The sequence below is a fragment of the Tiliqua scincoides genome, chromosome 4, assembly GCF_035046505.1.
Source record: "Tiliqua scincoides isolate rTilSci1 chromosome 4, rTilSci1.hap2, whole genome shotgun sequence".
NCBI classification, from domain to species: Eukaryota; Metazoa; Chordata; class Lepidosauria; order Squamata; family Scincidae; genus Tiliqua; species Tiliqua scincoides.
In genome coordinates, this window is record NC_089824.1 from 25,326,130 (window position 1) to 25,338,141 (window position 12,012).

Consider the following 12,012-nt stretch of genomic DNA (forward strand, 5'->3'; position numbering starts at 1 on the left):
GGTAGTGGTGGGGCTTTGGATTTTCTGATATTTTTCCTTCTCCATTGGTTTCACTACACTTATAGACAGCATTTCTGTCATTTGAAGGAGATGTACTGTTGACTCCTTCCCATCCCTTTCTCTTTCTGCCGTGCTTGGGGGCTTATTCTGACTGGAGTTGCATCAGTACTGATGGTATGCCTGTGTCCTGGGCATGTCCACTGATGGGGTTGTAGTTGCATCAACATTCAAGGGCATACACTATACCCTAGAGGTTTTCAAACTGGGGCATCACAACGCCCCAACTTGAGAGCCCTGGGTAGTTCTCCCTTAAAGGGCGGGGCGGGGTAGTTCTCCCTTAAGGGGAGCATTGCGCCTCTGATCTGGGCGCAGGGAAGTGCGACCATTCATTCACCCCTGCCTGCAGCAGCCTTCCAGGGGTTGGGGGAGCCCGGTGCCAGCCTCAGCAGGGCTCCCCACACAGTGCATAGCCCTCCAGAAGATGATCGCGACCACTTCTTGTTTCACGATCGCAAAACCGGAACTCTAAGAGACTCAGACTCTAAGAGTTTGAGAACTACTGCCATACCCTGTAGTACTCAGAATGAAATTCTGAAGTATAGAACTGTTAAGTTTACACAACTTTCAATATCTCAAAAGGCACATGTATGAAAGTTATACTGGTAATATAAACTGGGACTGTCTACTCCCATACTTTTCAACAAGTCCCATAAGATCTTCTAAGGGGGGGGGCATGCTTTGCATACCATCCTTGATAGAAGTGGGAGAGGTGGCAGCCAGAAGCAGGGCCTTTTCTGTGGTGGCAACTTTAATGTGGAACTCCTTCCCTTTTGCATCTGGAGGGTTCTGGTGAGGTCACAAGACAGTTTTATTTTCAAGGCTTTTGGAGACTGTGGGGGGGAGGTTTACATTGGGCTATAGCGGTTTTTAAAGACCCCAGAGGCTGTTGCCTAACTTATAAATGCTAAGGGGTATTTATTGGGAAGCATTACTCTCCCCTCCATGTGTTAGCTTTTTTAACCCTTGATGCACTTAGTCTAATCAGCCCTGTCAATTTTGTGGACCTCCAAAAATGGATTCACGACCCACTGGTGGGTCCCAGAACCACTGGGCTGTAGTGTTGTGGGACTGCTACCGATGACTTTTATTTGTGCTGGGTTTTAAAATTAAACTGTATATTACATATTTATTTTATTTTATTTTATTTGCTGGCTGCTATTTAATTACCTATTGTGCTTATTTTTGTTTAATTTTAATGCTTTATGCTCATTTTGTCATTTTTTGTGTATTTTAATGTTGTAGGCCACTTTGATCTTAGGAAAAGCGGGGGAAAATCTTTTAAATAAAAGTAAATATGCAAATTATTAAATTAAATCAAATAATCAGAAGGCAGAGAATTAATCAGCTTCTAATTTTCAATATTATACCTCTTCTAGGTGTGCAACTCTGTTCTCTTTTTTCTGTCCTTTACATGTTTCTTTCTGCGTGGTGATGCAGTGTTGCTGAATCACTAGGAAAACATCTTTTGCTATCACTTCACGCAGCTTTCGTCATCCCTCAGGAAGAATAGCTTGTAAAATAGTGGCTTATTTTTGGAAACCAGCCTACTTTGTCATGTTACAAATGTGCAATTCAGATATTTCAGAGGCGATGTTGAAGTTATGTGCAGGAGGATCTGCTTTGCTGTAAAACACCGAAATCCACTAAAAATTAAAACTGTTTTCTTCACCTCTACCTATTCCTACTCTCCATCTTGCCACATCCACTCCTTCATTCCCTCTGCCTTTCAAAATTGAATGTATGTCATTCCTCTCCTAGTTGGAAAGAGAAGGAAAGAAGGAGCAGAGATCACATAGCGGCGGTGCATGCTACTACTGGGTGGGTAAAGAAGAGGAACCATGATAGCTTGTTCCACCTGCCCTTCATCCTGTGGGTTCTTGAAAGTACGAGTTGCTATATTGCACATTGGGGTTTGAGGGGAATCTTGGCTCTCGACAAATTGAAAAATTTAAGCAATACTTGCAGTGAGTCCTTTGCATGTAAAAACCAGGCAATTCTGAGAGAGCTAATTCCAGATAGGGCACAACTCAAACAAATGAGTTTGGGGTGGATTTGGATTAGGCCCAATAGAATAGGACCTCACTGCATTATCTACAGTCTGAAGTTTCTATTGGTGCCAGCTATGCTTGCTGCCATCTCAGTTACCCAGTCTTACTGCTTCAGGGAGTACTGGCAGCAGTACGTAGACCCAGCATTTGCAGCTTGTGGAGTTTGTCAGACTTCTCTGCTGTTGTGTGGGAGGGATACAAATGGTAGGTCTAGGGAGTTGTCATTTTCCATTTGAGAGATTGTTGAGTGAGAAAACCATGCAGAAGGGGTTTAACAATTTTACTTGGCATTTATTGGCACTTCTTGATCAAAGTCTGTATGTTATCTCAGTAATCCTTATGGCAACCCTGTAGATTATCTCAGTGTTATCCTCGTGTTGTAGATAGGGAAGATGAGAGAGGTGTTTTGAACTGGAGATTTGACTGCACATCATTAGTTGTTAAAATGCTATAATATACCAGTTAAATTCAGTTGGAGTTGCCAAATGTGTGAAGGTGCTGCTGTTACTTGTGCCTGATTTTTCCAGTGTGAATGCTTCTAAATTGAATGATGGATTTAGGAATTTACTTCTTTTACTGCTGTCGTAAATTATTCTAATATCTTTTATGGTTAGGATAGATTCTGTGAATGTGAAAATTGTGTATTTGACATGTCATACTATGTATTCTCCCTTTTTTTCTGTGTAGTTGCCATTTACAATTGCAATATGTGATGGAGATTGTGTTTCCCATTATTTAGGTCCTGTACAGTGTAGTAAAAAGTCATCCTGCCCTCTGATATTGACTTGATAATTGACAGAAATGCAACAGGCAGTGGAAGCAAACCAAATGAGTGTGGACTGAGATGGCAGCTGTAATATGAATAATACAAATACATTGAATATACAAGGAACTTGAATGTGTGTGGTGCTAATCTGTCTGTGTGTCTCTTTCCCCCTCATTTTTACAGAGTCTCTGTGAAGAGTTTTGTGGAATTATATATGTTTGTGAAGAACTTTCTGCGTGAACAAGACTGATCTGCCCATATGTACCATGACTTAACATCTCACCCTACTCCCCCACCCTGACAAGAAAACCATGACCTAAGTGTACTTCTGCTCAATAGTGGGCTTACCTTTAAAATGGTTAGGGTTGCACGTGTGTTTTTGATCCATTTCTAATGAATGTTTTAGCCATGAGTTTACATCGGCAAATGGGATCTGACAGGGACCTGCAATCTTCTGCCTCCTCTGTAAGCTTGCCTTCAATTAAAAAGGCACCAAAGAAAAGAAGAATTTCACTGGGGTCTCTCTTTCGAAGAAAAAGGGATACAAAACGTAAATCCAGGGATATAAATGGAGGTGTGGACGGGATTGCCAGTATTGAAAGTATACACTCGGAAATGTGTATAGACAAGAACTCTATTTTCTCTGCATATACGTCTTCTGACAATGGAACAACTATCAGCAGCAAGCAGAGTGGAGACTTCATAGAGTGTCCCTTGTGCCTTTTGCGGCACTCTAAGGAGAGGTTTCCGGAAATAATGACTTGTCACCATAGATCTTGTGTGGATTGCTTACGTCAGTATCTCCGGATAGAAATCTCTGAGAGCAGAGTTAATATCAGCTGTCCGGAGTGCTCTGAACGATTTAATCCCCATGATATTCGATTGATATTAAATGATGACATCTTGATGGAAAAGTATGAAGAATTTATGCTTAGACGATGGCTTGTTGCAGACCCTGATTGTAGGTGGTGTCCTGCTCCAGACTGTGGGTAAGTGGTTACCTTTTTTCATAGTTCTTACCCATTCTGATGAAGCACCTGACCCTTTTCTGTCTCCTGCATTTATTGTCCAAATTGCCCTGATTGCCTCTTGAAGTAATAGCAGCAGCAGCAGCAGCTGTAGTCTCATACTATATTTCTAGTTCCGTGAAATAGTTTCAAGTGTAACCATTTTCTTTTAGCGCTGAACAGTTTTCTTCTTTCTCCCCCTGCCCCTTCTCAGGAAGTAATAACTATTACTGTTGATAGAACATTGAGACCACTGAGGAGATTTTTATTTTTATAAAAATTGAAATGGTATTGCTTCATGCACCAGGATGTTTGGAGGAATGGTTAAAATCCTTTTAAAATCAGATTTAAATTGATTTCATGTTAATTGTTTTTGTAGAGATTTAGTTTACCTGTGGAATTCATTTTTTTTCTTTGAATGTAAACTGAAAGTTTGTATAAGAGTCCTTAATTACTCTTTCTGGAAGTAGCAATTCTGATGTTGGAAACACCAGCTGTTGGCTGGTCGCTGAATCATTTTATCTAAGCTCTAATGCTTTGTTGAAATATTAAGCACATTCTAATTGTACAGGTTTATGACTTCCTACCTTGATTTTTCAGATTATTCAAACCTTCACCAAAATGGTAGCTTCAAATTACAAAGATACCCTTTGTGCATTTGTGGTGTTCATCTCTGATGGTGCCTACAGACTACATTTTCCTGTTAGAAAATGTTTACTTTTGTTTTAAAAGAACATAGTAGTCACTGACTTGAAGATTCTTATATTGTCAAGAAGTGTATGTAGCTGGAAAAGGGTGTTTTTGTGAGGGGAAAGTTATGTAGGGTTGTAGTAGCAGACACTTGCACTTGAATGGGATGGGTACCAGTGACATTGGAGAATTGAACCTGTAGAAAGGCCAAGGTTTTGTAGAGCAAGGAAGGCAAGGAGTGAAATGAAGATAAATGATGACATTCAGGGAAGTACTTATCTTGTAGGTGCACAAGGTACTTTTCTCTCAGTACTTGCTTTTTAAAGTAAAATGTTTGTGATTTTTATATAGTTTCTACAGTTCTGTTTTTGAAAACCTTCCAGACTTGCTTTGCATGTTGTCTGTATTTTTCATAGTGTGTTTCTTTTCAGCAAAATATAAGATCGGAAGTTATGCGGTTTATACATCTTTTTAATTATAGTATACACTGTATACTATACAGTGTTTTCAACCAGTGGTATGGGTACCACCTGAGGCGGTGTCTGGAAGCACTGGCAGGACTTCCGGACACCTACTGCCTAGCAGTGAGACCATCAATGCAACATGACAGAGCAGTAGGAGGCTCAGCTCAGTGGGCAGAGCTCCAGTGTGTGCTTTTTGCATGCTTGAAAAAGCCCTCCTGTCCACCTTGAGCCTCATACTGGTGTTTGTAGTATTGCATCTGGCCTCCCAATCTGGAAATACCAGCTGATGACATCATTGCCAGTTACTTCCAGTGGTACTTCCAATAGGCAGAACATGCAAAATGATGTAACAGGGGACAAACATTGAGAATCACTGGTACAGTATTACAAAAAACTGTACCTTCAGTGTGTAATTATATATAATATGAAAACTTGTTCTGTAATGATATTTTAAAAATTGTTTCTGAGTCTCTTTAACACATGGGTCTAGTATGCAATTTAATGATTCTTTGAATTCTGCTAAGTTAGTGACCATCATCTTCCTGGTCTCTGGAGGCGTCTCCTTTCCCCAATGTTGTCCCAGAATGCATTGTGATGTATTCTCTTCCTGGTCACGATGCATTTTGGAAGAAAGAACCTTCAGTGATCAGGAAGAGACTGCTGGCAGCTTGGGAGGCTGCCTACACCCATGAAAATGTGGTGTTTTCAGTTTTTAACATTCCCCTTCATGTCATGTTCGCTCTCTTTTAAAAGGGTGTCCTCAGTATCCACAGATTCCCAATATCCCCCGGGGGGGGGTCCAGAATGGAACCCCTGTAGATAAGGGGGCACACCTGTATACAGATACAAAAGGTGTCTGATACAAAAGGTAACCACAAGGTTGATGTGTTCATGATCTGGCAGTATCAGGGTTACCAGACCACAGTTTGAAGACGGAACCTCAAGTGAAACAACTTCTTTGGGCAAGGTTGTAGCAAGTGGCTTGTGACATGTCTGAAAGTCCTTCATCTTTCTGGTAATACATAGGCTACTGAGGTAATCTCTAAAAGACAGTGTTGTCTTAATTTCCTGGTATGATACGTACCTTTAATCTTTTAGGGGGAAGTCATAACCACATCCTTGTTTCCCAATCTTCACATTCTTGTTCACACTTATTCATTTTTGTCAAATTCTGTTTGAGTTGTTCTTTCCTCTTCCCCTGCCCTTTTCTTTCAATTACTGCAAAACAGCAACTTTGAAGGAATGTTCCATTCTAACTACCAGGGTTGGGCAGTATTTCCCCAAACCAGCGATCTCCATACCATGCACCACTGCTTGCTGGAAAAGTAGTCCAGGTGCAGGGTTTTCTGTACCGCATTACAGCCTCTGATCTTCTCAGAAACCTGCACTGGGCAGCCACTTTTGTTTGGAAATTGGAGCACAGAGCCTGCTGGACAATGGGCATCAGAAGCTGCTGCTTGGCGCAAATTTCTGAGGGGATCAGCTGGAAAGATAAGGGACTGCAATGCAGGGCCAGCTAGGCAGGCGGAGATCAGGGGTCTCAATGCGTGGATGAGACGGTGGTGTATGGAGGAAGGGTTTAGATTCGTTAGGCACTGGGGAACGTTTTGGGACAAACGGGGGACATGAGGGACAGGCTCCACTTGAACCAGAATGGAATCAGACTGCTGGCATATAACATTAAAAAGGTGGCGGAGCAGCTTTTAAACTGATCCCAGGGGAAAGCCCACAGGAGCCAAGGGGCATCCGGTTCAGGACTCCTCATCCCTATGGGACAAGGATGGGGAGAACAACAAGGTAAAGACAGAGTAGGAGAAGAAATTGGAAATGGAAGCATGATGAGATGTGATAGAGGGTTTGGCACAATGAGAGGCTGAAGGGATAAAGGTGCTGATAAGCAGGCCATCTTGGGGGATTCCAGGTACAATGCTTTTATGCAAATGCCCGAAGTCTCTGAGCAAAGATGGGAGAACTGGAATGTTTGGTCACTAGGGAAAACTAGTGGGCATAAGGGAAACCTTGTGGAGTGCGGAGAATCAGTGGAATAACGCAATCCTGGGCTGTAAATTCTGTAAGAGGGACAGGGAGGGGTGTGTTGGAGGTGGGGTGACCATTTACGTTAAAGAAGGGGTGGAATCCAACAAAGCAGAGATTGAAGGCGGGTTTTCAATCGATTGTGAGGAGCTCCAGAAGGATCTCTCCAAACTGGCAGAACGGGCAGCAAAATGGCAGATGCATTTCAGTGTAAGTAAGTGTAAAGTAATGCACATTGGGGCAAAAAATCAAAACTTCACATATAGGCTGATGGGTTCTGAGCTATCTGTGACAGATCAGGAGGGAGATCTTGGTGTGGTGGTGGACAGCTCATTGAAAGTGTCAGCCCAATGTGTGGTGGCAAAGAAGGCTAATTCCATGCTTGGGATCATTAGAAAAGGTATTAAGAATAAGATGGCTAATATTATAATGCCGTTGCACAAATTGATGGTAAGGCCACACCTGGAGTATTGTGTCCAGTTCTGGTCGCCACATCTCAAAAAAGGCATAATGGAAATGGAAAAGGTGCAAAAGAGCGACTAAAATGATTACTGGGCAGGGACACCTTCCTTATGAGGAAAGGCTACAGCATTTGGGCCTCTTCAGCCTAGAAAAGTGACACCTGAAGGGGGACATGATTGAGACACAAAATTATTCACGGGAAAATAGAGTGGATAGAGAAATGCTCTTTTCCCTCTCACACACCACCAGAACCAGGGGACTTCCAAAATGAGTGTTGGGAGAGTTAGGACAGACAAAAGAAAATATTTCTTTACTCAGTGTATAGTTAATTTGTGGAACTCCTTGCCACAGGATGTGGTGATAGCATCTGGCCGAGATGCCTTTAAAAGGGGATTGGATAAGTTTCTGGAGGAAAAATTCATCACGGGTTACAAGCCATGATGTGTATGTGCAACCTCCTGATTTTAGAAATGGGCTATGTCAGAATGCCAGATGCAAGGGAGGGCACCAGGATGAAGTCTCTTGTTATCTGGTGTGCTCCCTGGGGCATTTGGTGGGCCGCTGTGAGATACAGGAAGCTGGACTAGATGGGCCTATGGCCTGATCGAGTGGGGCTGTTCTTATGTTCTTATGGCAGATGCTGGTGACCTCTGTGGGCTTCAGAAAGCATTCTGATCACCTCCAGAGTGTTTAAAGGTATCAGAACTGCAGATTTCATTATCTGCAGTTTTCGGTATCCACGGAGGTGAATGTGTACCAAAGCCCCACCTATACATGAAATTGGCCCAGTTAAATTCATTTCCTATTCATGTCGGTCCTGCATAAGGGAATGTTCCAAGAGTGAGCAAGGAAGGTGGCCCAGCCTTCCTTAAGAAACTCGATTATTTGATAGTATTGCAGAATTTGGTAGAAGGTCAAAATTTATCTTTTGAGGCTAGTCCTATGCCCATTTCAACTTCATGTCCACACTGAGGAAGCACTTTTGTAGTGTTCATTGTCTTTATACTAACTATAAATCCTTTTGAGTTCTGTCAGAGGTTCTAGCTTTATAAACTACTACTATCTTGGGGACAATGCAGTTCTGATTTTTGTTAACATTTGTTCAGAAGATACAATTAGCAATCAGTTAAACTTTAAACACAATAGTGTTTCTCAAAACACATGCTTTTAAACACTTTCATATGCACATGGAATATTTTTTAGAGCAGCTGTAACACATGGAACAAAATATTCAAAATAAAAGAAGGGAAGAATAGTTTTAAGATTTCAGAATAACTTTCTTTCACTTTTATATTAATTAATTTGAAGATTAGGAAAGATAGAAAGGGAAATATTCAAATCCAGTTGGAAACGTTTCTCCCATAATTTTATAGATTTGCAGTTGTGAAATTCTTAATGTAATTTTTGAGAGTACAGTCCATTGCATACCTTTACATGTGCGTTGTGGGGGACTGCAGTTTGACTTCATTATGTATGAGCTGTGCGCAGGACCTTAGCCTAATAATGGCCCATGTCTAGCACAGAACCAGGGTTTTACTATCAGTATGAAGAGGACAAAGTATGTGCCAGCACAGAAGCAATAGGATGCTTAGTAGCAGCCATTGTTACTGCTGCCCAGGTGCCTACTCTTTCTACCCTCCCTGTGAGATCTTGTAAAGTGTGACTGTCCCAGTTGTACTGATGTGCCTGGTTCTATTGAAGAGATGCCTTCTAGGATTGAAAAAAAATGCAAGGAGGACTTTCTTAAGAAAATAAACCCCTGCATTCACAGAGAATACACAAAAGTCGAATGAATACGATTTCATACTTGGAAGGAGAGAGTGAACAATCTTCCTGGGTTACTATTAATTGTGTATCTTTTAAAAACCTACAAGTGTTAGTGTAAGCAAGCTATTTTTAACCTTTTTCATCTCATGACACATTGACAAGGTGCTAAAATTGTCAAGGTACACTATCAGTTTTTTAAGAGTATATTTCATCATTTTAAAAAATGGGTATTAAGGTATAGAAATAAACAAAATGCATTAGTAGAAGCTTACCTGAAGTAACACACCCAAATAACTGACTGAAGAATGACACAGGTTCTGTCATTCTCTAACTCCCACAATGGTCCTACTAATAAATTATCTTCCCCCAAACTCCCGCAGCACACGTGTGAATCATTCATGGCAATGTGCTTCGTCACAGCAGTTGAAAATCACTAGTGTAATCCTATGTGTTTGTTATTCAGAACTTAAGTCCCACTGAATTCATTGAGATTTACTCCCAGGTAAGTGTACTTAGGACTGCAGTCTTATCCTATGGTTTTGCTTTTTCTTCCAGTTCAGAAGCATGACACACTCTTTCCAAATCAGTTGCATATAGAAGTGCACTAGCTTGAAGTCTAAACTAGAAGTTTAAAGTTGAGAAGAAAACCCAGTGACCCATATACAATTATAGGTGTGATTTTGGTGTAACCTTTGTTTTGTTTTAGGATACCTATTGCAAAAGCATTACTTAATTCGTTTCTTTTCCCAGTTCTCAGGAATTCTATGTCCTTCACTCATAATCAACAAAAATCCAGTATAGTCCATAATTTCTTGCAGTGTATATGAATATGTTCTTTTTTCAGTTCATATATGATTTACCAATATTAAAAGCAAAATTGTCAAAGTGTAAAGGAGATACAAGACAATTGCCAGACTTTTTCTTTTGTTGGAAATTGAAGCTAGGTGCTTCCAAAAGTAGTGCACAATATTCTCTTTGATATTGTTAAGCAACAAAAACCATTGTCTATTCTGCCAGCAAAATTTACATTATACTTCTTGATTTTTCAATCTCGGCATATCAAGAATAAGGCTAGGCATGTATGATTTCCATGCAATAATTTATGTGAGAAGTATGCTACATTACAATAGCCTGTTTGCCAGATGATGTTTCACGGCAGCAGTGTGGCCTAAGACTTCTGATTTATCTGGCACTTTTGGTACCTAGGTTGTGCTAGATTATCAAATATGCTGCTTTGTTAGGAAGTATCATAAACTGGCAGTTCCAAGAGGGTGGGAAGGAGCCTCCTGTGTAGTTGTGGAGCTCAGATGACACTTAATGGTAAGTGCAGTTGGATCCCCTTTCCTCTCCCTGAAGGGTCAGGAAAAGAGCAAGAAAAGGCATGGGGGAGACAGGTCAAGACATCACCAACATTTCTCAGGCAGCTGCAGCAGCTTGGATCGACTGCCAATCTCTGGCCACCTAGACTCCTTTTTTTTTTTTGAAGGTTTTATAGAGTATTTTTAACTTACAAAGTACCTTATGTCTCTATTGTTTCTTCCACTCCCAATAGTCTTATGAGGGAGGCCTTAGTTCTTAAGAAAAAGCATAGTTAAACTGAATGTGGTACATTGCTCTGATGGCAGTTTCAAATCCATTTTGATGCCAGACTATTTGGCGTGCCCTACAATTGGATGCCAAACTATTGGAGTTTTACTGACCAGAGTCCTCATAGTATCATTTACAGGAATCGCCCTCTGTGTTTGTGCTATATAAACATAGAGACAAGTCCTTCGCATCTGCAGAATTGGCATCATACTTTTGTTTGAAAGAATCTACGTGTGACTCTGAAACTTGAAAAATATTTTTATTTCCGTAAGTTTCCCAATTAAGGCAAAATCAATGTTTGGAAGAGACTCCCAAAAATATATTGAGTCCAAATATCAATTGAGCATATTGCTGATTTTTATTCTATTTGTTCCTCAATTGCTGTTTATTAAGGGCCACTGCAATTCTCCCTTTCACTGAAATAAAACCCTTTGATTTATGTTAAATGAAACTTCTACCTTTTAGCAGATTGTGTTTGTGCTTCTGAACTTGGGAGGAAATGCAAAGTCCTAAGGTATGTTTTGGAAAAAAAAAAAGACATGGTTGGCTTATATGGTGTTGAGTTTGTGTTTTTGGGGTGGGGGGTGCCCTCAGATCCTTTGTCTTGGGCAGCAGAAGCCAGCCCTGACTGCATTACTACCACTGATACACAACACGTGTGTGGAAAATCTGGGATTAACACTTTGTCTTCCAAATCAAACTATTGTGTGTTATAAAGGAAAAGAGTTTTATCTCCATAGTTCTGGCTTATTTCCAGTCAAATCTCTACTCTTTCTTGATACAGTGTTTCCTACTTCCTCTCTAATAGTTTTCATGCTAAGATGTGCATTTAGTTTGCCATCACACTCAACTTTGTGTTCTAGAAGATAGAAACATTTGCTGCCTTCTGGAATGGCACATAAGGTTATTTAGGAATGCTTGAACATTATGCTCAAGTCTTTTTTGAGGTCATAAGTGAATATGATACTGTGTTGGATACTTCTATTATTCTACATCACATGAGACAGCCAGTTTTTGTGATGATGGTCCTGTATATTCCATGCATTAATTCAACCATTTTCAACCACTGTGCCATGGCACATTGGTGTGCCGCGAGTGGTCCACAGCTGTGCCACAGGAATTTGGGG

The 12,012-nt window shown here is 40.8% G+C and overlaps 1 protein-coding gene across 2 annotated transcripts in view; it reads left to right on the forward strand.

Moving 5' to 3' along the window:
• The window catches only part of RNF19A (ring finger protein 19A, RBR E3 ubiquitin protein ligase), a 63,478-nt gene that overhangs the window by 32,384 nt on the left and 19,082 nt on the right, over nt 1-12,012 (forward strand). For both annotated transcript variants that reach the window (XM_066623904.1, XM_066623905.1), the window contains exon 3: nt 3,058-3,863. In XM_066623904.1, the coding sequence (XP_066480001.1) occupies nt 3,268-3,863 (596 nt within the window). In that variant the 5' untranslated portion in view covers nt 3,058-3,267. The remainder of the gene's footprint in view (nt 1-3,057; nt 3,864-12,012) is intronic.